General features: G+C 41.5%; 1 protein-coding gene across 1 annotated transcript in view; it reads right to left on the bottom strand.

The window, feature by feature from the left end:
* Positions 1–25,034, bottom strand: part of LOC126458288 (ubiquitin carboxyl-terminal hydrolase 7) — a 216,205-nt gene extending 191,171 nt beyond the window's left edge. Inside the window, exons 1-6 of the mRNA XM_050095228.1 lie at positions 24,633–25,034; positions 24,269–24,352; positions 24,009–24,187; positions 21,979–22,075; positions 15,443–15,561; positions 2,587–2,730 (exon numbers count right to left, since the gene is read on the bottom strand). Of these exons, the coding sequence (XP_049951185.1) occupies positions 2,587–2,730; positions 15,443–15,561; positions 21,979–22,075; positions 24,009–24,187; positions 24,269–24,352; positions 24,633–24,696 (687 nt within the window). The 5' untranslated portion in view covers positions 24,697–25,034. The remainder of the gene's footprint in view (positions 1–2,586; positions 2,731–15,442; positions 15,562–21,978; positions 22,076–24,008; positions 24,188–24,268; positions 24,353–24,632) is intronic.
* Between the last annotated feature and the right edge of the window lie 546 nt (positions 25,035–25,580).

Genomic DNA, 25,580 nt, shown 5'->3' with positions numbered 1-25,580 from the left:
TACAAGATGTGCAGATGTCTAGTCTCCTTCCTTAGACAGTTGCACTACCACCACTGCTTGATGGCTGCCAATCACAAATGGTATTCAACGGACTTTTAAAACGTTGAACAGTAATTTCTCAAAAATGTTTGAGAAGTGCATCATACAAGAGCAGCATTTGTTACACCTGATTATGTAGTAAAATTGTGTGAAGGTTGAGCAAAATTGGTGACATGTTAGGTGAATACTTTCCTCATAAAATTGTATCTTCATAAAACTCTATTTATCCTGCATAATACAAGAGTAAAGTCTACTAAGCTTTTGGTGGTAGAACTGTCTATTATAGACTCTGTTAAAAGAATATTTTTCAATCTTCTTATGTTCTCACTTGACATATCATCTTTCAACTTGTGATATATACGAGGTGCAGCTAGAAAAAAACCGGACCGATGCTGGAAAAAACATTTATTTACAATTATTTACAATTTCATGTTATCTCCTTCAATGTACTCTCCTCCTTGGTCTCTACACCGCTCCATACGAATTTTCCACTGTTCATAGCAATGCTGCAGATCATTTTCGGTTAAGTCCATACATTACTTCCGTTGCTTTTTCTTTTATTGCTTCAACAGTCTCAAATCTAGTTCCTTTCAAAGCTGACTTGACTTTAGGGAAAAGAAAAAAGTCACAGGGGGCCAAATCAGGTGAGTAGGGTGGATGATCTAAGATGGGAATGTTGTGTTTTGCCAAAAACGTCTTCACTGACAACGCACTGTGAGCTGGGGCATTGTCTTGGTGAAGGATCCATGACTTTTTTCTCCACAAATCGATCCGTTTTCTCCGTACTTGCTCACGTAGGGTAGCCAGGACGCTAATGTAGTAATGCTGATTCACTGTTTGTCCCTCTGGTACCCAATCAATGTGCACAATCCCTTTGATGTCAAAAAAAAAAAATCATCATTGCCTAGAATTTCGATTTTGACATTCGTGCTTCTTTTTTTGTCGTGGAGAACCAGGAGTTTTCCAATGAATCGATTGGCGTTTAGTTTCGGGATCGTAAGTAAAAAACCACGATTCATCGCAAGTAGTAACATTTTGTAAGAAGGTGGGATCAGTTTCAATGTTTTTCAGGATGTCAGAACAAATCATTCTTCGGCGTTCCTTCTGTTCAATTGTGAGACACTTTGGAACCATTTTTGAACACACTTTGTTCATGTTGAAACTTTCACGAAGGATCTGCCTAACACTTTCCTTGTCAACTCCTGTTAACTCAGACACTGCTCTGATTGTTAAACGGCGATCTTGTCGAACAAGTTTACCGATTTTTTCAATGTTTGCATCAGTTTTTGCTGACAATGGTCTGCCAGTGCGAGTGTCATCACTGGTGTCTTCACGGCCATCTTTAAATCGTTTAAACCACTCAAACACTTGTGTTCGCGATAAACAATCATCGCCGTACACTTGTTGTAACATTACAAACGTTTCACTTGCAGATTTTCCTAGTTTGAAACCAAATTTGATGTTAACACGCTGTTCTTTCTGTACACTCAACATTTTCCGACGCACAGACAAAACGTCAACTACTTAAAACAGACGCCACGGGCAGGCTGAGTGCAGGAGGCAGATGAAACTCGAGCAGTAGGCGGAGCGAGTGTCACGTGACAGGCCACGTGACTTTCAGCCTTATTGCATTCGTTTTATTGTTTCACCAGTACTAGTCCGGTTTTTTTCTAGCCACACCTCGTATAGTATCCACTAACAGTTATTATATCTACTTGTTGTTGGAAAGTTTTACTTTAGGTAGAACTCTTCATACATCTTACTCCACTTTGCCCAGATGAACTTTCAGAAGAGTCAACAAAAATATTTCTACAGCCTTGACAACTTACTCTGCTGGAATTTCAATTTAGATCATGAAGTTGTGGAGAGAGAGCATATTCCAAAGATATCCCTTGACAAATGGTTCACCAGTATTAATTCTCGGTCACAAATAGCATCATTTCTGTTGATTTCTGAGATTAGAGCCCACACCGAGGCATACCGACAATCCTCCTTTCCACGAACAATACGAGACTGGACTGGTATAGAAGGGAAAACCGATAGAGGTACTCAAGGTACCCTCCGCCACACACCGTCAGGTGGCTTGCGGAGTATGGATGTATATTTAGATTTTAGTAGCCAGTTTCTTGTAGTTCTTCTTCACTTCAGTGTACCTAATAGTTGGTATATTTGTAGCAAGATTTAATCATTATTCTGTCCACTCTGCACGCCCCCCCCCCCCCCCCCACGCACACGGAGAGAGAGAGAGAGAGAGAGAGAGAGAGAGAGAGAGAGAGAGAGAGAGAGAGAGAGAGAGAGAGAGAAAAGGGTAGACCACTTACCTGTCAAAGCTGCACCAAAGACAATATAGTAATGTCAACTGAAATATCAGTTCTGAATAACTCATCATTTGTCTCCATCTGCAGAGCATTCTACACACAAATCTTGAAAGGAAACAACCTAAAGCCAACATTTATCTGTGTATGCCAACTAAAACGGACACTGCTTCCAATGACAAAGTAAGAGTAGCATCAATAATTATGTTTAAGAGTTCAATGATCCACCTACCTTCCTTAGTTGGTTTGTAAAATACAGTGTCTGCAGAAGAGAGTTCATGTAGCACGTGGCACCCTGATTTTTAAGACCTACGTATCCTGTATGTTTCTTCGAATCCCAACTCACGCCATGTGGTGCATCAGCCTGGACTTTAACCTAAAACATAATGGAACAGATAATAAATATATTATCTCAAAGAAATCTATGCTAACATCTATATTAGTTATGCAATTATCAGTTTAGCTCCCACTTTATCGAAGATACACACATTCAGAACATATTTTGCTATTCACACAAGCAAAAAGAAATGAGGTTAATCTGCACAGCTTAGCAGTTGGATCACTGTCATACTGCTGATTTACTGTACGAGTCAAGGTAAACACTATGTATTAACAGTACTTAGGAGCCAGTGACAACAGTATGCAAAAAAGATGCTCTTCTGCACATTTTTTATCCTACAAAACATACTGTTGTGAGGGTCATTCTGAAAGTTTTAAGAAAGTAATAACTTCACATCTGTTCAAAGCACCGAAAGGATATTTGAATCCAACCAATGATAGCGAATGCTGATGACTGACATCATTCAGAGTACCACCTACCTGTAACCTCTTAAGAGTTCTACAAGAATGTTCCCAAGACAGTTTTAAGGAATGCTTCACAGTCAAATAAAAAATGGTTCCCGCAAATAATTTCTTTCCTTTAGGGAGGGGAATAAACCACACATGGCATTTCAGGAAGACGCAAAAATGTTTGGATTTTGTTTTTCAAACCATAGAAACTCCAGGCAGGAATATCAACAATGTAGGAAAAGATAGATGGCAGCTTACTGTAAAGAAGACACATCAAAGTTGCAGACAGGCACAATTAAAAGACACTCGCATATACACACATCAAAAAAATGTTTTGCAACACCTCAGTACCGAGAGTTCCGGGAACCTGTACAGGAAATTGGAATAGAGATCAACATAAACATCATTTCCACCCTTTTTATTGCTCATGAAAACCACACATTCCATGTTGTACCACCATACAGCGAGACCCTCAGAGGTGGTGGTCCAGATTGCTGCACATACCAGTACCTCTATACCCAGTAGCACATCCTCTTGCATTGACGCAGGCCTGTATTCGTCATAGCATACTATTCACAAGTTCATCAAGGCACTGTTGGTCCAGATTGTCCCACTCCTCAACGGCAATTTGGCATAGATCCCTCAGAGTGGTTGGTGGGTCACGTTGTCCATAAACAGCCCTTTTCAATCTATCCCAGGCATGTTCAACATGGTTCATGTCTGGAGAACATGCTGGCCACTCTAGTCGAGCGATGTCATTATCCTGAAGAAAGTCACTCACAAGATGTGCACGATGTGGGTGCAAATTATTGTCCATGAAGACGAATGCTTTGCCATATGCTGCCAACTGCACTATCAGTCAGAGGATGGCATTCACGTATCATACAGCCATTACGGCATCTTCCATGAGCACCAGCAGCCTACGTCGGCCCCACATAATGCCACCCCAAAACATCAGGAAACCTCCACCTTGCTGCACTCATTGAAGAGTGTGTCTAAGACATTCAGCCTGACTGGGTTGCCTCCAAACACATCTCCAATGATTGGTTGAAAGCATATGTGGCACTCATCGGTGAAGAGAACTTTATGCCAATCCTGATCGATCCATTCTGCATGTTGTTAGGCCCATCTGCACAGCGCTGCATGTGTTGTGGTTGCAAAGATGGACGTCGGGAGTGAAGTTGAGCATGATTTAGCTTACTGGGCACAGTTTGAGTCATAACATGACATCCTGTGGCTGCACGAAAAGACTTATTAAACATGGTGGCATTGCTGTCAGGGTTCCTCCAAGCCATAACCTGTAGGTAGCAGCCATCCACTGCACTAGTAGCCCTTGGGAGCCTTAGCAAAGCATGTCATTGATAGTTCCTGTCTCTATCTCCTCCATGTCCGAACAATATCCCTTTCGTTCACTCTCAGAAGCCTGGACATTTCCCTTGTTGATAGCCCCTCCTGGCACAAAGTAAGAATGTGGATGCGATCGAACTGTGGTATTGAGCATCCACGCATGGTTGAACTACAGCCAACACAAGCCGTGTACCTCCTTCCTGGTGGAATGACTGGAATTGATTGGCTGTCGGACCCCCTCCATCTAATAGGTGCTGCTCATGCGTGGTTGTTTACATCTTTGGGTGGGTTTAGTGACATCTCCAAACAGTCAAAAGGGACTGTGTCTGTGATACAATGTCCACATTCAACGTCTATCTCCAAGAGTTCTGGGAGCTGGGGTGATGCAAAACTTTTTTGGTGTGTGTAACTTTCAGCCATAGCCTTCACCAGTAAACACACACACACACACACACACACACACACACACACAGTGCCAACTCCAGCATCTTGCGCCAGAATGCAATACATGTAGAATCTAAGCAGCAATATGGAGGGGACAGAAAAGGGATAGTAGCGTACAGGTGGGGAGAGAGATGTACGCTGTCAGGTGGAGTTTGCAGGGACTAGACTGCCGACATGCATAGCACCAAGACGTGGAGCACGGATGTGGGGGGAAAAGGAACAAAAAGTAAGGGAGCGGAGAAAAACAGGAGGATGTGTTGACAGCGGACTGCAAATAACCAAGTGGGAGACAAGAATGGGGACAAGATGATAGGACATGGGGTGGAAACTGTTGGATGGAGGATGTGAGGACAGTATGTTACTGTATGTTGAGCCCAGGATAATTACAGGAACGGAGAATGTGTTGTGAGAATAACTCCCAGCTGTGCAGTTCAGAAAAGCTGGTGGTGGAGGGAAGGATCTAGATGGCTTGGGTAGTGAAGCAGCCATTGAAATCAAGTGTGTTATGTTCAGCTGCATGTTGTGCCACAGAGTGGTCTACTTTGCTCTTGTCCACAGTCTGGCAGTGGCCTTTTCTCCTGGTGGACAGCTGATTGGTAATCATACCAATATAAAAAGCTGTGCAATGACTGCAGCAGAGCTGGAAAATGACATGGCTGCTTTCACAGGTGGCCTGGCTCCTGATGGGGTAGGCTAAATCTGTGACAGGAATGGAATAGGAAGTGCTGCTTGGGTGGCTTGGACAGGTTTTTCACCTTGGTCTTCCACAGAGATATGATACTTGTGGCAAGTGGGTGGGATTGGGAGTGGCATAGGGATGGACTAGGATATTGGGGAGGTTGGGTGGGTGACGGACCACCACATTAGGCGGGGATTGGAATTATCTCAGGTAGGATGCTCCTCATTTCAAGGCACGATGACACGTAATCAAAGGCCTGGCGAAGGATATGGCTAAATTGTTCCAGGCCGGTGTGGTACTGAGTGATGAAGGGAACATTCCTTTGTGGCTGGATTTTGGGGGTGGTGGAAGGAATGGGACTGTGAGAGGAAATGGCATGGGAGATCTGTTTGCGGACTAGGTCTGGAGGATAGTGCCTCTCTGCGAAGGCCTTGGTGAGACCATCAACATACTGAGCACGGGAGTTTTTGTCACTGCAGATATGCCATCTCCGGGTAGCCAGGCTATATGGGAGGGATTTTTTGGTGTGAAAGGGGTGACACTTGTCAAAATGCAGGAACTATTGGTGGGTTTAATGTGGACAGAGGTGAGACAGAGCCATCAGAGAGGAGGAAATAAACATTTAGGAAGGTAGCACAATGGGTTGAGAAGGACCATGTGAAGCAGATGGGAGAGAAGATGTTGAGGTTGCGAAGGAACAAACATACCGTGTCTTGGTTATGGGTCCAGATAATTAAGATATCATCGATGAACCTGAACCAGACTAGGTGTCTGGTGTTTTGGGAGGCTGGGAAGGTCTCCTCTAGATGGCCCATAATAAAGGTTGACACACGAGGGTGCTGCAGATTTGTTTATATACCTACCCTTCAAAGTGAGAAGTAGTTGTGGGCTAGAAGCAAGCTAATAAGGTGTTTGATGTGGGAGGGTAGATTACAGGCTACTGGTTGGAGGTGTTGGTCAATGAGTACCGAAATTCTTTCAGTGGGGGCACAATAACCAGCCACAATGGGGCATCCAGGATTGCTGGGTTTCTGGATTTTGGGGAGCATGCAAAAGGCGGGAGTGTGGGGTGTCATCGGGGTGAGGAGATAAAGGGATTCAGTGGAGATGTTCTGGGAAGGTCCTAAACGCTTTAAGCAGGGTCTGAAGTTTGTGTTGGACTGCAGGGGTGGCATCACTCTGGCATAGTTTATATGTGGAGGGGTCAGACAATTGGCACAGGCCTTCTGCCAGGTAGTCACTGCAATACATAACAGTCCTGGAACCTTTGTCTGCAGGTAGGATGATTAGGTTGTCATTTGTTTTGATGTTGTGTATGGCTATTCTTTGTTCTACTGAAAGGATGACGATGCTAAGTTGGAAATAAGGAATTCCTGGTAGGTGACCAGCAGGTGGTTAGGTGGGAGGATCACAGTTGGATGGTGGTATGAACTGAAAGAGGCAGGGTTCAATGTTGGAATTAGGTTGGTTTTGGTTTCTTCCCAATCCAGAATGATTGTCTGAATGCCTCTGCATGTGCAGCAATTATTCTAATCTTATCCTTGGTACCCGTATGTGACCAATATATGGGGGAGTCGAGGGGGGGGGGGGGGGGGAGGGAGTCTTAGTATATCCCTAGAACCATTTAAAGCCAGTTCTTGGAACTTTGTTAATAGACTTTATCAGGATCATTTAAGTCTGTCCTCAAGAGTCTGCCATTTCAGTCCTTCTAGTATCTCTGTGACACTCTCCCATAGGTTAAACAAACTTGTGCCCCTCTCTGTACTGTTCACTATCCTGTTAGTCCCATTTGGTAAGGGTCCCACACACTTGAGCAACATTCTAGAATCGGTTGCACAAGTGAATTGTAAGCAGTCTCCTTTGCAAACTGATTGCACTTCCCCAGTATTCTACTAATGAGCCAAAGTCTACCATCTGCTTTACCCATGACTGAGCCTATGTGATCATTCCACTTCATATCCCTACAATGTGTTACACCCAGGTATTTGCACGACTTGCCCAATTCCAACAGTGACTCATCAACATTACGGTCATAGGATACTACATTTTTTTCGTTTTGTGAACCGCACAATTTTACATTCCTGAACATTTAAAGCAAGCTGCCAATCTCTGCACCATTTTGAAATCTTATCAAGATGTGGCTGAATATTTATGCAACTTTTTTCAGATAGTACTTCATGAAAGATAACAGCATCATGTGCAAAAGTCTCAGGTCACTATCAATCATGTCTGCAGTGTCATTAACATACAACATGAGCAGCAGGACTGAAACACACTTCCCTGGGGCACACATGAAGTTACTGCTACATCTGACGGTGACTGTCCATCCAAGATAACAAGTCCAAAGACCTCAATCTAGTCACAAATTTTACTTGATACCCCATATGATTGTACTTTTGATAATAAGCATAGATGTGGTACTGAGTCAAATGCTTTTCGGAAATCAAGAAATTCTGTTATCTACCTGACTGCCTTGATCCAAAACCTTCAGAATGTCATACAAGAAACTGAGTTGAGTTTCACAGGATTCTAATGTTTTGAGAATCCATGCTGGTTGGCACGGAGGTCATTCTGTTCGAGATACCTCATTATGTTTGGACTAAGAATATGTTCTAAGATTGTACAACAAATCAATGTCAAGGGTATCGGATGATACTTTTGTGAATCACTTCTTCTAACCTTCTTGCAGAAGGGTGTGACTTGTGCTTTTTTCCCCGAAGAACTGGGCATGGTTTCTGTTCGAGGGATCTATGATAGATTATAGTTAAAAGGGAGGCTAACTCAGCCACAAATTCTGTGTAGAATCTGACAGGAATTTCATCGGGCCCAGGAGCTTTGTTCAATTTTAAGGTTTCACCTGTTTCTCAACGCCATTGACACTAACACATATTTCATTCACCTTTTCAGTGGTACGAGGCTTAAATTGGGGAAATTCTCTTGTGTTTTCCTTTGTAATGGAACATTTTAAAATGGAATTAAACATTTCAGCTTTAGCTTGCTACCCTCAATTTCAGTTCCTGTCCCATTCACTAGGGACTGAACACTAAACCTGGTATCACTAACAGCCTTTACATACAGGGTGTATACGTGGACAAGGAAAAAAAATTCCCGGATTTTTCCCGGATTTCCTGGTTAAAAATACACTTTCTCCCAGATGAAAATACACTTTTTCCATGTTAAGTGACAGTATACTCTTCCTCGGCACTGTAAAACTCATCAATCCTTTGAATGTTTATGGTTTTATATACCGACGAATAATTTCCCGGCACTTTAGAAAATGAAACTCAGGAGGAAAAACACGTTTTGAAAGACCTTTGATGTGCAGCAACATGCACGATGCATATTTTTGTATTACGAAGGTATAAATTTGAATTCCACCAAATAACGCATGTCACTTTCCGAAGCACTGAAACTGAGATTGCGATGCGCTTTTGTAAGAGTCGGCTCATTCACTTGATCTCGCCATCTGATGACAGCAATAGGACACGTGAGGTAGTCAGCCAATAGCAAGATCACTCTTAAGTAGCGCGAATACACAAATAAGAAAAGTTAATGGTTTAAATTCACATATAATATTGGTCTCTAAGATTAATAAGTTGGAAGAGAAGCTAAGCTTCCACATATAATGTTGATCTTTTTTGCGCGTGTTGCAATTTAAGATACACACACAAATGTGCTAGTAAAATTTTTAATAACAACGCAAATGTCTCATCTTCTGGGCTCGAAATACTTCTAAATGGTCATCCTCAAAGAGTTGATTTGTAAATGAGAGTCAAATGCTTTGTGATTTAAGAAATTCATTGTACATTCTCGCACATAATTCATCTTGCATAAAAGGAAATCTGCTTTGAATGCAACGCTTTTCAAACCACCATTCGCAATATTTTCCTGCAACTTGTTAGAAATAGGTTCGTTTCAGCAGTTGCAAGAAAGCGCCAGATAACTGGCGTCACCGCGCTTGCACAGCTACGATGACGCAGGAATCCCATATGTTCGTACGTGTAAAACATTAAAAGATCTTACATATGTCAAAAGAAACAAGACATCAAAGGATACTCCAAGAGCGTCGGGATTTTGCGAACCATACTAAAGTGCATAATTCAGCTTAAAATGCACATCCGTATGTAAATTTTCTTTGAGTACCAGTACTCATGTTTGGTTCTTTATTATAACATAATGCCATACATGCACTTGAAATGAAGCGAACAGTTGAAACTAGCCAATAGCGTGAAATTAAACACTTCATTTCAAATAAATAGACTGTCTTAGCGGTAAAGTGATCGACTTTTACATTTTTAACAGTCAGATGAGCATTTCAGAATTCAGTTACCAATTTCTAGCACATGTCGGAAGAATATAAAAATCAAACAATGGAAAATCCAGGATGGAATGTAACAATGTTATGAGAAGGAAAGTTGCCACTCACCATATAGCGGAGAAACTGAGTCGCAGGTAGACACAACAAAAAGGTTTTCACACTTAACACTTAGGCGCCGACGCCCGTAAAAATATGGGCGTGCACAGCCTGCCTGAAAGTTGTAGGCCCGTAATTTTACGGGCGCTGGTTCTCGTTCTTCCCCTTCCTTCCTTTGTGTGTTCTTACGGCTCCTGCTTGTTTGGGAGGCACTGCATGGACTGTAGTTCGAGTACTGGTCACTAGATGGGGCAGGCATGCTGTGGAAGGGTGTGCTCCCCTTTTCATTTGTCGTGTTTTGTGAGTGGCGATTTTTTCCCGCGCGGCCTCAGTAGCGTTGACATGGCGAAGCGTGGCTTGATGGACGAAGAAATTGCTCGCGAGTTACATTGTGATTTAGAAGAAAGTGACGTTGATTCGTCAGAGGAAGATATTGTAGATGACTCTGATGATGATGTGGACTATGTTCAAGAAGAAGTTTCTGGCAGTTCAGGTAAAGAATTCTGACAACAAAACATGTATAATTTTTGCTCAGATTTTCACTGAAAAAACTCTCAGTACGTAATTACGATTTTATTTGCAAATACTACTCTTCCGATAGATTCAGAAGAGGAGAGCAGGTGTCCAAGCACTTCAGCAGCAAGTAATCCAGTCTACATTGTGCCTGAAGAACGAGCGAGGCTGACGGCGAGGAGGAAGCCGAGACCTGCGCACCGCACCGATTCTGAGGAAGGTTGGACAACTACTGATCGTGCACCAGATATTGATCTATTCTCAGGACAATCTGGAATATGCAATGTTGTCAGTTTAGACCAGAACAGTGCACCTCTAGAATTTTTCTCGTATTTCCTGACAGACAGTATGATGAAACATATAAAGCAACAAACTAATCTGTATGCTCAACAACGCATCAGGAAATTACGAAGCACAAATTCCCTTTCACCCACCTGCTCACTATCAATGTGGAAAGGAGTTACACTTATGCAAATAAGGAAGTTTCTGGCAATTGTAGTCCATATGTGTGTGTAAGTGTGAGGCCATGTATACAAGAGCACTGGTCCAAGAACCCTGTTGTGTCGTGTAATTTCTGTCCAAACATCTTGAGATGTGACAGATTTCTTTCTATTTTGAGACTCTTCCACATTAGTGATAATTCCTTAGCTAAGAGGAAAGGAGAAACTGGCTATGGCCCACTGCACAAGGTGAGACCCCTTCTAGATAATGTGTGTGCTAATTTCCAGCGTGCATATACACCATCTCAAAAAATTACCATAAATGAAGGCATGTGTAAATTTCGAGGTCATGTGTATTTCAGACAGTACATGCCACAAAAACCAAATAAATACGGTATCAAACTGTACATGTTATCTGAATCTGACACAGGTTACATCTGGAATTTCTCTGTTTACGTGGGTGAAAGGTCCGACACAGTGACTCTGGTAAAGACATTGCTTGCAAATCTATCAGGAAAAGGCTACACTTTGTTTACAGACAGATTCTACACAAGTCCAATACTTGCTTCAGAACTGGAAGCTGCAAAAACTGCTCTTGTGGGAACAACAAGAAAATCTCAGCAGGGATTGCCTCGTGCTATAAAAGATCCGAACCTTCAGCGAGGTGAACTTATTTTCAGGCATAAGGGAAATATGTTAGCACTGTGTTGGAAGGACAAAAGAAATGTGCATATGATAAGTAGAAGGCACACTGCTGAGATGGTCACTTTCACTGATCAGAGAGGAAGAGAGAAGTCAAAGCCATCATGTGTAGTGGACTACAGTAAAAACAAGTTTGGTGTTGACTTAACAGATCAGCGATTGTCATACGGCGCATTTGAACATCGAACTGTGAAGTGGTGGAGAAAGTTGGCATTCCATGTTATACTAATGGTGACTGTAAATTCCTGCATATTATACAATAAGGTTACTGGAAAACAGTTCACAACATCTCATTTCATGACAGTTATCTGTGCAGATCTTGCACAAAGCAAAGATCTCGAACCCCGACCTGGTCCATCTGGACTCTCAAGACTATCAACTGGAAATCATTTCCTGGAAAAGATTGAGACAGAAGTAGGTAAGAAACTGAAAAAAACAGTGTGTAGTGTGTTCTCTGAGAGGGAAAAAAAAAACTGACTGGAAAAGTGTGGCGAAAAGACACAAGCTACCAGTGTAGTGAATGTAAAGTAGCACTGTGCAAAATGCCGTGCTTCCAAATTTACCACACAAAGAGCAAAATTGCATCCTAAAATAGTTACAGGAAGTTCCTATAGATAAGACATACTGTATCCATGATAATTACAATTTTTGCGTAAAATAAAAAAAATTCCTTCTAGAAAATAAAGTGAATATACCTTTGACCAATTTTTCCTTTTTTTTTTTTTTCAAAAACAATGTTATAATAATAACGCTTGTCGAAAGTATGTATTAATTCAAGAGAAAGGTATAATATATGTGGTTTTAAACAAGAAAGTCTAGGTCTTTCAATAAGAGTAATTCTATTGCTATAACTGAAACCTTTCACGAGTTGTAGTAGTTTAAAATACGTTAAAATTAGCCAGGTTTTATGGTAGACACCCGAGCGCAATGGCTCAGGACCCAAAGTGTTAAAGCTTTCGGGCAATGGCCTATTGGCCGAAAGCTTTAAGTGTGAAAATCTTTTTGTTGTACCTATCTGCGACTCAGCATCTCCACTATATGGTGAATATAAAAATCATCTTCAGAAGGACAAATAACATTAAAACACAAATAAGACGTAAGTTACTGAAGAAAGAGAGCAAGTACAAATAGCAGGAGATTGTAAGATTTCAAGCCACAATGGAGATATGAAATATACAGGCCAGAGAGGTAGAACATTCAATATATGATCTAAAGAAAGCTCCTACCAAAGTAATAAAACTGCTTTAGGTGCATATTTTGCTATGGAGAATAATCATATTGGCACCAAAATATCTTCCACACTAAGGAAACAGGTGGAGAAATTGAGATTTTCATTTCAAGAATGAAAGAACATGATAAACTGCTGAACAAACAGTCTAGCCTCTTCCCCGGTGGCATGGTTTAATAAAATCATCTGAGTTTACAATCCGTGTCACTTCAAATAAAACACAAGAGCTTTCAATAGATGTCTCTGGCATTGTCTTCAGGAGATAAAATCAATGATTACTGAGGGTGGAAGCGTTCTGCTTATATAAATGTAATGGCAGTTTCTGTAACCTTCCAGAGAGGGCCAGAGTTATGCATGTGTGGAACCAAGTTGGGCAGCTCCATGTAGCTCTGTCCCATCAGGGGACTAAAGCATGTGTTAAGAAAGAATGGTTACAGCAATAGAGAAATTGTAAAGGCTTCAGAAACCATTGATGATAGACATCATCCATGCGGTTTTTTGCGGATGATGCTGTAGTATACAGAGAAGTTGCAGCATTAGAAAATTGTAGCGAAATGCAGGAAGATCTGCAGCGGATAGGCACTTGGTGCAGGGAGTGGCAACTGACCTTTAACATAGACAAATGTAATGTATTGCGAATACATAGAAAGAAGGATCCTTTATTGTATGATTATATGATAGCGGAACAAACACTGGTAGCAGTTACTTCTGTAAAATATCTGGGAGTATGCGTGCGGAACGATTTGAAGTGGAATGATCATATAAAATTAATTGTTGGTAAGGCGGGTACCAGGTTGAGATTCATTGGGAGAGTGCTTAGAAAATGTAGTCCATCAACAAAGGAGGTGGCTTACAAAACACTCGTTCGACCTATACTTGAGTATTGCTCATCAGTGTGGGATCCGTACCAGATCGGTCTGACAGAGGAGATAGAGAAGATCCAAAGAAGAGCGGCGCGTTTCGTCACAGGGTTATTTGGTAACCGTGATAGCGTTACGGAGATGTTTAATAAACTCAAGTGGCAGACTCTGCAAGAGAGGCGCTCTGCATCGCGGTGTAGCTTGCTCGCCAGGTTTCGAGAGGGTGCGTTTCTGGATGAGGTATCGAGTATATTGCTTCCCCCTACTTATACCTCCCGAGGAGATCACGAATGTAAAATTAGAGAGATTAGAGCGCGCACGGAGGCTTTCAGACAGTCGTTCTTCCCGCGAACCATACGCGACTGGAACAGGAAAGGGAGGTAATGACAGTGGCACGTAAAGTGCCCTCCGCCACACACCGTTGGGTGGCTTGCGGAGTATAAATGTAGATGTAGATGTAGATCTCGTGAATTGGTGAAAGAGGCTGAACCAGTTGCATGTTTCCATGCTGTGGAGCAGCTTCTAGTAAGATAGGATGCATGCTGAAGAGACGTGGACTGAGACCAGTGTTCAGGCCACCTGCAAGAGAAATGCTGTGTCTCCTTAAAGACAACATAGGTCTTAGAGGTCAGAGTTTTGCCTAAAATACAGTCATACTGGGAATCTGTTGTCATCAAAAAAGTGGCTGAAATCAGGATAAACAGCAACAATTTTAACAGAGACCAGGGGTACACATTTAGCAGGGCTTGATGGCAGGCTCTGCACACTGAACAAAAGCAAAGACCGAGGATTGACACTTGAAGGGACACAGGAGTGGCAGTTTCAAATGTGACACTGGCCCCTCATGCCACCTGACATCACTCACTCCCACAGGGTCAGCGGGGGGGGTGGGGGGGGGGGGGGGGGAAAGCTCCTAGGAGCTGTCAAACGTGCGTTCTGCGTTCTGGCAGATAGTTATTTTTCACTACTGACAACAGTGGCAGAGACAGCTATTGAAAGCTCGAGTGTTTTACTCGAAGAGATGCAGCTTGTAAACCGACAAGATTTCATTGAAACTGAACAAAGTCTCCAATGACGCCTATTTCGACACCTGCAACGAATTGCTCATATCTGATGTTTGCTGTGCCACCTTCCTGACAGCCCACTAGTGCTTGGCGAGAAGCTGCAGTATCTAATGCTGCTGCTTACTGCCCTCTCCAGTCTGGCATTCTATGAGGAAACTGTGTCCTAGCAGCTACACATTGTAACAAATGCAGCACCACCTAGTCATCAGTGTGCATCTCATACTCTTTTTTGCTAACGAACATAAATGCAACAACCTATTTTTCCCTCATTTTCTACATTACTTTGCTAAAATTTAATTTTTTTTAATTTTTTAATTGTTTACAAAATCATATCACATTCTACTTCCGCAGAGTTACAGCTATTCCATTAAACATTCCTTCTGCAAATACAAATGAAAAGGAAGCTTCATTCCATCCACAAAACCTCAACTGCTCTCTAACATTGCCTTCAGTAATGTCTACTGACAGTCTGCAAATTACCACTGGCTGGTCGAAACAGGTAACAACACAGAGAAATGCTCATGACTGTGCCAAAAATAAAGCAGCATAATAATTTAGTCATACTGTTATTTACAAAATTACTTTTTATACTAAAAAGTTATACCAACCTCCAGCGTAATTGAGTCATCCTTAACATACTCCTTATCCGATTCTAGAACATCCTGCCAGGACATAAAATGGCTAAACCCCCAGTCATTTTCTTTGCTGTAGAAGAGGTGCTGTATCGCTACAAACAAAAGTACAAATTGAAAATTTATGTTTGCTAGCAGCGAGCTAATAACACATATTATATTCTCATACAAAATATGCATTGACTAACCAATAATTCACAGACAGAAATCATTTACTCTTGTAGTGCAGAAGTTGGGGATCCAGAATGTGACAAACAGAGAAAGTTGAACCATCTAAACACACCTTATGGGCCATCTCAAATTGTAACTTTACTACATTCTTTCCATTCCTGTCACCTTCCCCTGAGGGTCTCCCTCAATGATTTTGAGACTAGCACGTCTCTAAAAAGGACATTATGGGGTGAGTATTTGACTTAATTACAGCTTCAATATAGTAAATGAGATGTAATTCTTCTTCACTATTTGTACAATACATGCTATGTCGACTTTTTGAATGATTGAAGAAAAGCCAGCAGAGAGCTGTAGCTCTGTTTTGACTCAGTCGGTGTGTTCAGATAATTCAACTAGTAATCATACTGACCATGAAAGTCAAGCATCTGGTAAAGCGCAAGTTTTGCACACAATTTTTGATTTGTCACAAACATGAACACTAACAGAAACTCTGTTGTAATAACTTTACCACATTTTTCTTGAAAAAATTTTTGCTCAATGCAAATAATTGTTACAGTTGTTTTATGACAAAGCTTTCTTTTCCAACCTGCTTGAACGAGACAGTCTGGCACTATTATAAGTTCTGTGCACAAATTCAACAACTGAACAGGGCGATTAAACAAAGCAGAGAATGGAGTCAATTTTCCCATTTCTTTTTGCAGTGCCCTTTATCCTTCTGGAACATACACACACATGCACACTCGCGCCCTTGCCAGAGACACTGGTCATGTGAGTGAGAGCTGTGTTTGCATGAATGTGTGTGTGTGTGTGTGTGTGTGTGTGTGTGTGTGTGTGTGTGTGTGTATTTCAGAAGAAGGCCTTCTAGCTGAAAACTTACATGTTTAGTAGTCTTTTTGTTGTTCCTGTCTCCGACTCTACCTCTCCACTGAATGGTGAGTAGCAATCTATCCATTTCATCATTCTACTAAAAGAAATAAGATGGACAACTTAAATGACGATACAAAAAATTAAAGGCAAAAATATAACTGAGTATGAAGGAAAGTACCATAAGATGTGGGAAGTGTGCCAAAGGTCTTCAGGGACATTTCAAGTGATTAGAGGCATACTATCCATGCCCAATCTGCAGATCCCCAATCACTATAGAAGACTGATGAGACTGTCAGTTCAATAAAACAGTAGGAGTAAATAATGTAATACCCTTAAATGAAAGTAATGGGGGATTTAGATGAAGGCATTAAAAAGTGGGGTCAGGCCTATTGGGAAATCATCGTGAGTCAGGTAGTTTCCGTGTTTGCCTAATCACAGTAAAAGTAGGGTTCTGCAATAACATGTGTGTCACTGATAATAAAGGCACCACAACTGCGGTAAGTTGGGAGCAGTTCATTTAGGAATATATTCACTTGTCAGTCCACTTTGGCCAATGCAGAGTCGGAAAATAATTTCAGATTTTTGGCAGCACATTTTGCATGAAGACATTCATGCAGTTGTTTAATATTTTACAGTGCACAGCTTGCAACAAGTAGCTACAGCATACCACTTCCTATTCCATTAAGTTAGAAGTTGCTTGATTAGAGCCATCTTTAAATCAAGGAACTGTATCTTTAATTCTAGAGGACATCATTTTTCAAAGACTCTTTGGACAACCTCAATCTGCAGGTCTGTTTCTTGGGTTTCCGAATCTCTAGGTATACAGAGAAATAGGATCGGCCTTCTGGGGGAGGGGAGGGGGTAATGGTGTGTGTGCGCATGGGATTTTGTGTGTGTGTGTGTGTGTGTGTGTGTGTGTGTGTGTGTGTGTGTGTGTGTGTGGTGGTGGGGGGATATTCAATTCATTCAGTTCTGGTTTAATTGTTTTAGTAGAGCAGTTTTAATCATATGCTGTTCTGTGGCTTCAAATAGAATGAATATTCCTTTTCTTTAACAATATTAGTGAAAGGACAGATTGCTACTCACTATAAGGATGACTCATTGAGTTGCAGACAGGCACAATGAAAAGACTGTTACACATTATAGCTTCTTGAGCAACACACACACACACACACACACACACACACACACACACACACAAAATGCACACCGCAAATATCTACACAGAATACTCCGAGGACGTGGCCCTTGAAACCGATCACCAGAGATTCCAGCACAACTTCTGCCATATCGACGATATGTTTGTGGTATGGCAACCAGGCACTGGATGATGTGTTTGTGGTGCATGAGTATGGCAGACAGGCACTGTATGAGTTTCTAGACCACCGTAACAGCGCTCATCAAAACACTGTTTCCGCTATGGAAATACACGAGAATGATTGTCTCTCTTTCCTGGACATACTGATATAGAAGAACACAGATGGTACACTAGGCCATTCTGTATATAGGAAGAATTGTCACATAGACCTGTACTGCATGCAACAAGCTGCCATCATCCAGCACAACAGCTGACCATTGTAATACATAGGGGCATGTCAACTGCAATAAAGAAAGTCTCCCAGCTGAACTATGACACCTGAAGGAAATATTCTGAAAAAAATGAGTACTGTAAGCACAGATTAGTACATTCAAGAAAGAGAAATGATGCAGCAAACCAATAAGAGGAAGAAGAAGACATGAGACTCACTTTCCATCCGTACTTGGAACTGGTTTTAGCAAAAACTGCACAGCTACTCGAAACATCAGACACAAAAACTGTCTTCCAACCACCACCAAGGACGAAAGAGCAGCTCAGCTCTGCAAAAAGACTCACTTAACTGAACGTACCTGGGATTATAGAATCGCCTGTGAATCTAGTCAACAATACACTTGACACACACAGTGATGTATTTCAAAATGCCATAAGAACCAATCAGGTGTGTGCAACTGGGACAAACAGATAAATCAATGACAGCAGATCACAGCATCAAGTAACACCACAGCTTTGACTTTCAGAAGATGCTGCTCCAAGCAACCAGCTATTGGGATAGTATCATAAATGAGTACACTGAAATACAGATTCCTGATAACCTGGTCAACAGCGATGAAGGATACCAATCGTGTGCACCACAGAATCCCACACTAGTCGCAATGCAAGAAGAATGTGCCCTGTACAGTCCATCACACAAGACACAGCTTAAATGTCCAGACAGATGTGAACATGCACTCGCTACCCCCACCACAGCAACTGCGCACCCCCCCCCCCCCCCCAACCTGCTGGCCAGACAGCATCCAGCCACCCTCAGCCAGCTGGAGGGGGGCATACTGTCAGTACAAATGTTATGGAATCTAAAATATTGACACTTCATCAAATATGATGAGAATGACATAATTTAAAATGTTGCAGTAATTTAATACTGCCACCCAGCTGGGAACCAAAGAGATTTTCATCATTAATTTATACTATGTTGCACCATGTAAAACAAATACATCACATAGAACAACAAAAAAACTAACATAAATCATGGTTTTTACTTTACCAGCCTCAAGCAATGTCTGCAACGGATTGGTAAACGGCCCAAGGTAACAGAGAACCGGTCAACAGAAACCTCCGATCTTACTCGTCGGCTTTGACCCGTGACGTAAGCGTGTTGTGGTGTGTGACGTCATTACGGCGCGGAGTTTGGTTTGTGATTGTGGCGTGTTTGTAGATGTCGTGGGGGTGTTTGTCGTGCCCTCTGGTGGTGTGTTCATGGTTTACGTTTGTTTGGTTTGTTGGGGTCAGTTTGCTGTTGCTCAGTGGTGAGTGCTGTGTTCGTGGTTTTGAAGCGGAATTTGTATTAGTGAGTTAACGGTTTTGTGTGATGGTTAATGTAATGGTAATTGCTGTACGTCGGGTGAGTTTGTTATTGAGTGTATTCGGTTGTGGTTTTTTGTTCAGGAATGGATATGAAAGACCGCATGAATAGTGTTCAGTTGAGGGCGATGATGGGCGAGACACCGTTAGACCTGATCAAGTTTCTACAGCTATTCGGATTAATTGCCGAAGTTGTAAAGTGCTCTCTTTGCCTTGAGGCGATGAAATTGGTTAAAGTTCCGGCCTCTCGGACCAGGGACGGGTACATGTGGTGCTGCAGGAAAGATAGCGTATGGCATTCCATAAGGCGCGGTACCTGGTTCGAGAAGTCTAGATTGGGCATGCGTGAGATTGTGCTTGTTACGTATTATTTTTGTTATAGATCCCCACAGAGTTTTTGCGCGTTTGAGACTGGTGTGAGTGAGAGGACTGTTTTAGACTGGTATTCCTTTTGTCATGAAGTGTGTTCGGAATTTATTAAGTACAGGGGTAATTTGGGGGGGGGCATGGGGTGGTTGTGGAGGTGGACGAGTCGCAGTTTGGGAAAAGGAAGTATGGGAGGGGGAAGTCTGTGGCTGGTCTTTGGGTGTGGGGGGGCTGTTGTTCCGGGGGGTGGGGGTTCCGAATGTGTTTTTAGGGTTGTGGAGGGGAGGTCGAAGGCTGAATTAGTGGGGTTAATTGAGGAGTATGTAGAGCCAGGGTCCACAGTAGTTTCCGATGCTTTTTCTTCTTATAGGGGGTTGGGTGAGAGGGGATTTAATCATTTGGTAGTGAACCACAGTTTAGAGTTTAAGAATTATGATACAGGGGCTTGCACTAACACAATTGAGGGGATGTGGGGGGCGGTTAAGTCAGTTCTTGGGAGGGGGAAGAGGCGCTCTTCCAACCTTCAGTCTCATTTAGATGAGTACTGTTGGCGGAAGAGTGTCCCAGAGGGCTATTGCATTGTTCGGGTTTTTTTAAGGGCTGTGGGTAAAATGTATAGGCCGAAAGTGGTTAGTTAGGGTGGGCTGGGTAGGTGGGTGGGTGGCTGTGGTTCAGGGTGGGGTGGGTGGTTTATTTTGTTGTAAAGTGTTTGTTAAGGTGGGGGGGAGGGGGAGTGTGTGTGTGTTTTCTTTTTGTTGTGGAGGATCTATTTTGTTGAAGTTTTTGTTGAGTTGTAGTGTGTGATTGAGATGTTTTTTATGTTGTATTTGGTTTATGTTTGTGGGTTTTTTATTTTGGGGTTGTGGGGGAGGGGGTTGACGTTTGGGTGGGTTGGGTTTTTATTTTAGTTCCGTATTTTTTCGTTGGTGTGTGTGTGTGTGTGTGTGTGTGTGTGTGTGTGTGCATTTGTGTGTGATTGTGGTGGCCAATCTAGGTTGTGGGGCTGGAACTTTTTTGTGGTAAGTTCCATTTTTTTTTGTTTTTGGTGTATGTGTTGTGTATTGGGTATAGGGAAGTGTTTCATTGAGATTTGTGGCTGCGAAGGTTGGTATTGGTATTCGTATTGGAAGATGTGTTTGAGATCATAGGTCATGGGTAGTGGTCGATATGGGATTGGTAACTGGTGTTGAGCTCTATAGCTGGAGGGAAGTGTTAATCTCAATGTTTGGTGGAGTATGTCGATTTTTGTAATTGGAGATGGGATCGGGAGTTGCTGTTGAGCTATATAGGTCAAGGGAAGTGTTCGATCCTAATTTATGGGATCGGGAGTTACTGTAGATCTATGTAGGTCAAGGGAAGTGTCTGATTCTGGATAAGAATGTGTTTTTTGGTATTTGGTCAGTTTCGTGATGTTGATTTTTTTCATCGTTTTGCGTGGTTTTGTATGGCGGTCGGTGGCTACATTTGTGTATATTTAGTTTCTCCCCACCCAAAAACCCCCAATTTCCCACGCTTGTTCCGTTAGAGTCATTAGGCTTTTTGTGAAACCTGTGTATTTCAGTGTTTATGATACGTATGCGATGTTTTTATATCCGCCATATTGGAATTGTCGTTTATGGTCGTTTCCGCCATATTTGTGACGTCATGGGTCAAAGCCGACGGGTAAGATCGGACGCTTCTGTATTTCCCAGAGAACTAACTGTCCATCATTTTGTTATTCCGACCGACATAGAATCCACTCCTGTGAGAGGCGGGATTTTTGACAGTCATTTCACATGCAGAATGGCGCTCTCTCTCTCTCCCTCCCCCCCCCTTTTTCTTGCAGTCTCCCCCATTGTAAATTGTCAGGCTCAACTGCAATATTTTCATCATGTGTAAACATAACTGTCGCACACTGTCCATATGTCTTTGATGTTTATCCAGTTTCTTCTAGTGCCAAGGACTGGAAACGGCACACACTATTTAAGATAGGGTAACATTTATGTATGTCTAGTATATTACCTTTAATGAGACTTAGCACTAATAGCCTGCCAATCTCCCAACTTATCATTAACTTTCTCACAATAAGTCTCATTGCCGAAACAGAGAGAATCCTTGCCTCTTAAAGCCACCAAATCTAATGAAAACTAAAATTTGTAAACCAAATAGATTTACATAATCTGTGTGCACTTTCATCTGGCACATGCATATAATCGAATAAACAAAGACTTACTCCGAGAGAATGGTGGGACGCCCTCCTTATTGCTCAGCAATCTCAGTTCGGCAGTAGCGTTGCAACTCCACGATGTTGATTCCGATTCTCCATTACACTACAGAGAATGTGAGAAATTCAGAATGTATTAAATATATCTAATTTGCAGTTCACATGCCTTACATCATCTAAATAACATTTCATAGACAACTCATCTGTACCAAAATATGTCAGTTACCCAACATGAATTATCTCCATCTTGTGAATCTAGAACTGTTATTAGCATTCAAGAGAAAAACTCAACAAAAACAGAGACTGTGATACCACCTGCCAGCTGTGACCATCAGCATCATGAATATAGCTGACACCCTTATTTCCACACATACACTATTGCAACCATGGTGGCAATCACTACACATGTCAACACACACAAATAATTTAAAAAATCTAATCGCAGAAAAACTGTGAAACCAATGGGGCAACCATGATAATTAAGGGGGTTTTAGACAGGGAAAAACTAAATATACTACTACCAGAATAATGAAAATGGGCCAAAACAAATACTAGTGCAAAAATCAAGCCAAAATCCTCAGTAATCAACATAGCTGCAATACAAAAGAACCTAAAGAAGCTGGTATCTGAAATTTCACTTGACCTATACAGCTCAAATGAACAAACACATGGGTCCAAAGCCTGGTAGCAGAAATTCCTTTTGACCAATATAGCTCAAATGAAATCCTCATGACCACAAAACCACATACAATTTGATAATTCCAATACATAACACTTTAACCTATACAGCTAATACAAAGTCCACAGAACCACAAAAACCAAACTTGTCGATATAACTAGTAACAAAAACCTAACCTTACCAACGTAAATAAAACAAACTCCATGATACCTACCAATAACAACTCAACATAATTATCACCGACTACAACACAACTCAAAAACAAAATTAACTGATACCAATTTTGATATACAAGAAACACACAATGATACACAAAACGTGTACCATATATACATCATAGAAAATAAAATCATTTATCAATCAACAGCAGCCGATACATATCTAGCAAATATAAAACAATGGAAATGTCAGGTAGGAATATCAACAATGTAGGAGAGACAGATTGCTGCTTACCGTAAAGAATACATTAAGCTGCAGACAGGCACAATCAAAAGGCACTTACATAAAGATTTAAGTCGTGGCCTTCATCAGCAAAAGAGAAACACACAAGTACTCCTCATACATACATGATGGAAAACACCGACAGCTAGCACTGGAATGCCCGAGCTGTTCGAGTCTGCTGTAACGTGTGCATAAAGTGTGCTTGCTTGTATGCAAGAATGGTGTGTGAATTTCTTTCATTGATGATGGCTATGGCCTAAAGCTTTATGCAAGTGTCTATTGTGCCTGTCTGCAGCTTAATGTGTCTTCTCCAGTTTTTCCTACATTGTTAATGAAATTTCCCTATGGTAAACTGAACCAAATAATTACAAAGGGCATTGACAAAGGGCATCAAAATACCTTTAATATGTTCATAAGTGAAACAGCATATTTTCATAAAATGCAAGTTACAATCCAAAATCTATAGTTTACTGCACACTAGCCACCCTGACCTTAATGTTCAGCATCACTAAGATATCTTTATGGTTCCCCTCACATCTCATTAAAAACAATAACATCTCTTCATATTTGCCAAATAACTCTATTTCCCAACTGCTTTCAACCAAGACAGAATGATATGCTGTAGCATATTACTTTTAAGACCCTCCTCACATAAATGAACAGCAGAGAGAGAGAGAGAGAGAGAGAGAGAGAGAGAGAGAGAACTTGAATCTATAGTGCATTTTATGGGCAATGGCATTCAATTGCAGTTATGGATTCAAAACAACACAAGTATATTCCACTTATATTTCCAACAGCAATTACATAGAGCTCTTGTGTAAAATGGCGTGTGTTATAAACAGATGAGAGGATATTAAGTCCCCACAACTATGATTTAAAAACATGAGGTGTAGAGCAAACAGTAACTTGACACACTAACCTGGAGGAAAAAACCTAGACTTCTCTGATTTTGTCTATCTTGTGCAGGACTTGTTCTTGGCATCACCATGATCTTCCAGGGTAGATTTCTCACGTAGGTTGGAGGGGACAATTGTGTGTCTTTCAGTTTGCTGAAGTTTGTTACAGTATACCTGAAGGTGGCTTCCGAACGGGCTTCATCTGCATAAACATAGCATACAGTTAAGTCTCAATCTGAGCTATCTTTCAGCTACTTACCATAAACTAACACAAATCACCTACCTTCCTCCATTTCCGCGTCCTGTGACACGGTTTGATCTTGTGTCTCACCGTTCATTTGGGTCTCTCCGCCACCGTCTACTCCACCTGCATCAACGAAATTACGAACGAGTACATTTAGTCTTGGACATTTAGAAAAACTACCCTTGCCCGCACATATTAAAACTGACATGCGGTGAGTGGGCAGCATCGAACATAAGCCGACAGATAAAGTTTGCACAATGACAGTTGCTGCAATGTGTACGTGACTTGACACTATTAATAAATGACTCCTGCGCGTATTCTACAAATTAGTTGCAAGAACTGTTAATGGCACAGCGCGACTAAGGCAAAAGTTGAGCTGTAAATTAAAGTCAGATTAACTTGCCTTCTTGTGTGTCCATCTCCTCTACGTCATTATTTTGATTTTCCTTGTCATTTACGTGATTCATATTTTCAACTGTCGTGATCTGAATTTTTGGTTTTTTTAAATTAAGACTAACTGTACGATCTTTCCCAGAACCGACTGAGTTTTTACCGGACACCGTCACTTTAACGTGTTTACTTGCAATGCGCCCAATGTCTGCGGATTTCTTCACCCCCTGTTACCAGGGGAAACGACCGAACCATATATAATACACGTAATTTTATAATCACTAAATCTTAAACATATAAAAACTTATGTTGCACAGATCACAATTCACCAATTTCACACGAAAATAAACAAAATGGTGGTTCATAGGCGCATTTAAGTAGCAAGACTCGCTTCTTGACCCACAGCCTTCTTGACTACTCACGTCGAAGTGGGTTTAGGTTAGGTTCAGCGCCACAAGACACGAAGACAATCTCTGATTGAAGCCCGCTAAATACGAAATGTGTTATCTGTACTGTAAAAAAGAAGCAATGTGAAGCGTAACGTTGAGGAAGACGGTGTGAGGTTATGTGAAATCGAATCTCTATATGTAAACATATACTTCGATTATTCTTGGAAATAACTCTCGTGTTGAGATAATGATGGCAACCGCGTCAATATATGAGGAGAATTAAGTGATGTTACGGCAAGAGAAAACAGTAAATTCATACCATCTATGAAGTCTCCGTGAACAGCAATGTGAAAATGAATAATTACGGAACATAAACAACAGAATCGTATAACACAGACATTTCAGAATCTCTTCACAAGTTATTATTTTTATATAATATAAAAGAACTTTGATCACGAAAGGAGTCGCCGCATTAAAATACGCTTCAGGTTCAGTTCAATGTTGCAGAATGGCTAGAAACATTGCATTCAGTGTATTTGTATAAGTATGTAATGTTTCGGATTACACTGGGC

This window comes from Schistocerca serialis, chromosome 2, assembly GCF_023864345.2.
Source record: "Schistocerca serialis cubense isolate TAMUIC-IGC-003099 chromosome 2, iqSchSeri2.2, whole genome shotgun sequence".
In the NCBI taxonomy this organism is placed as follows: domain Eukaryota; kingdom Metazoa; phylum Arthropoda; class Insecta; order Orthoptera; family Acrididae; genus Schistocerca; species Schistocerca serialis.
The sequence above is the reverse complement of the archived record's forward strand: the minus strand, read 5'-3'. Positions and strand labels throughout refer to the sequence as shown.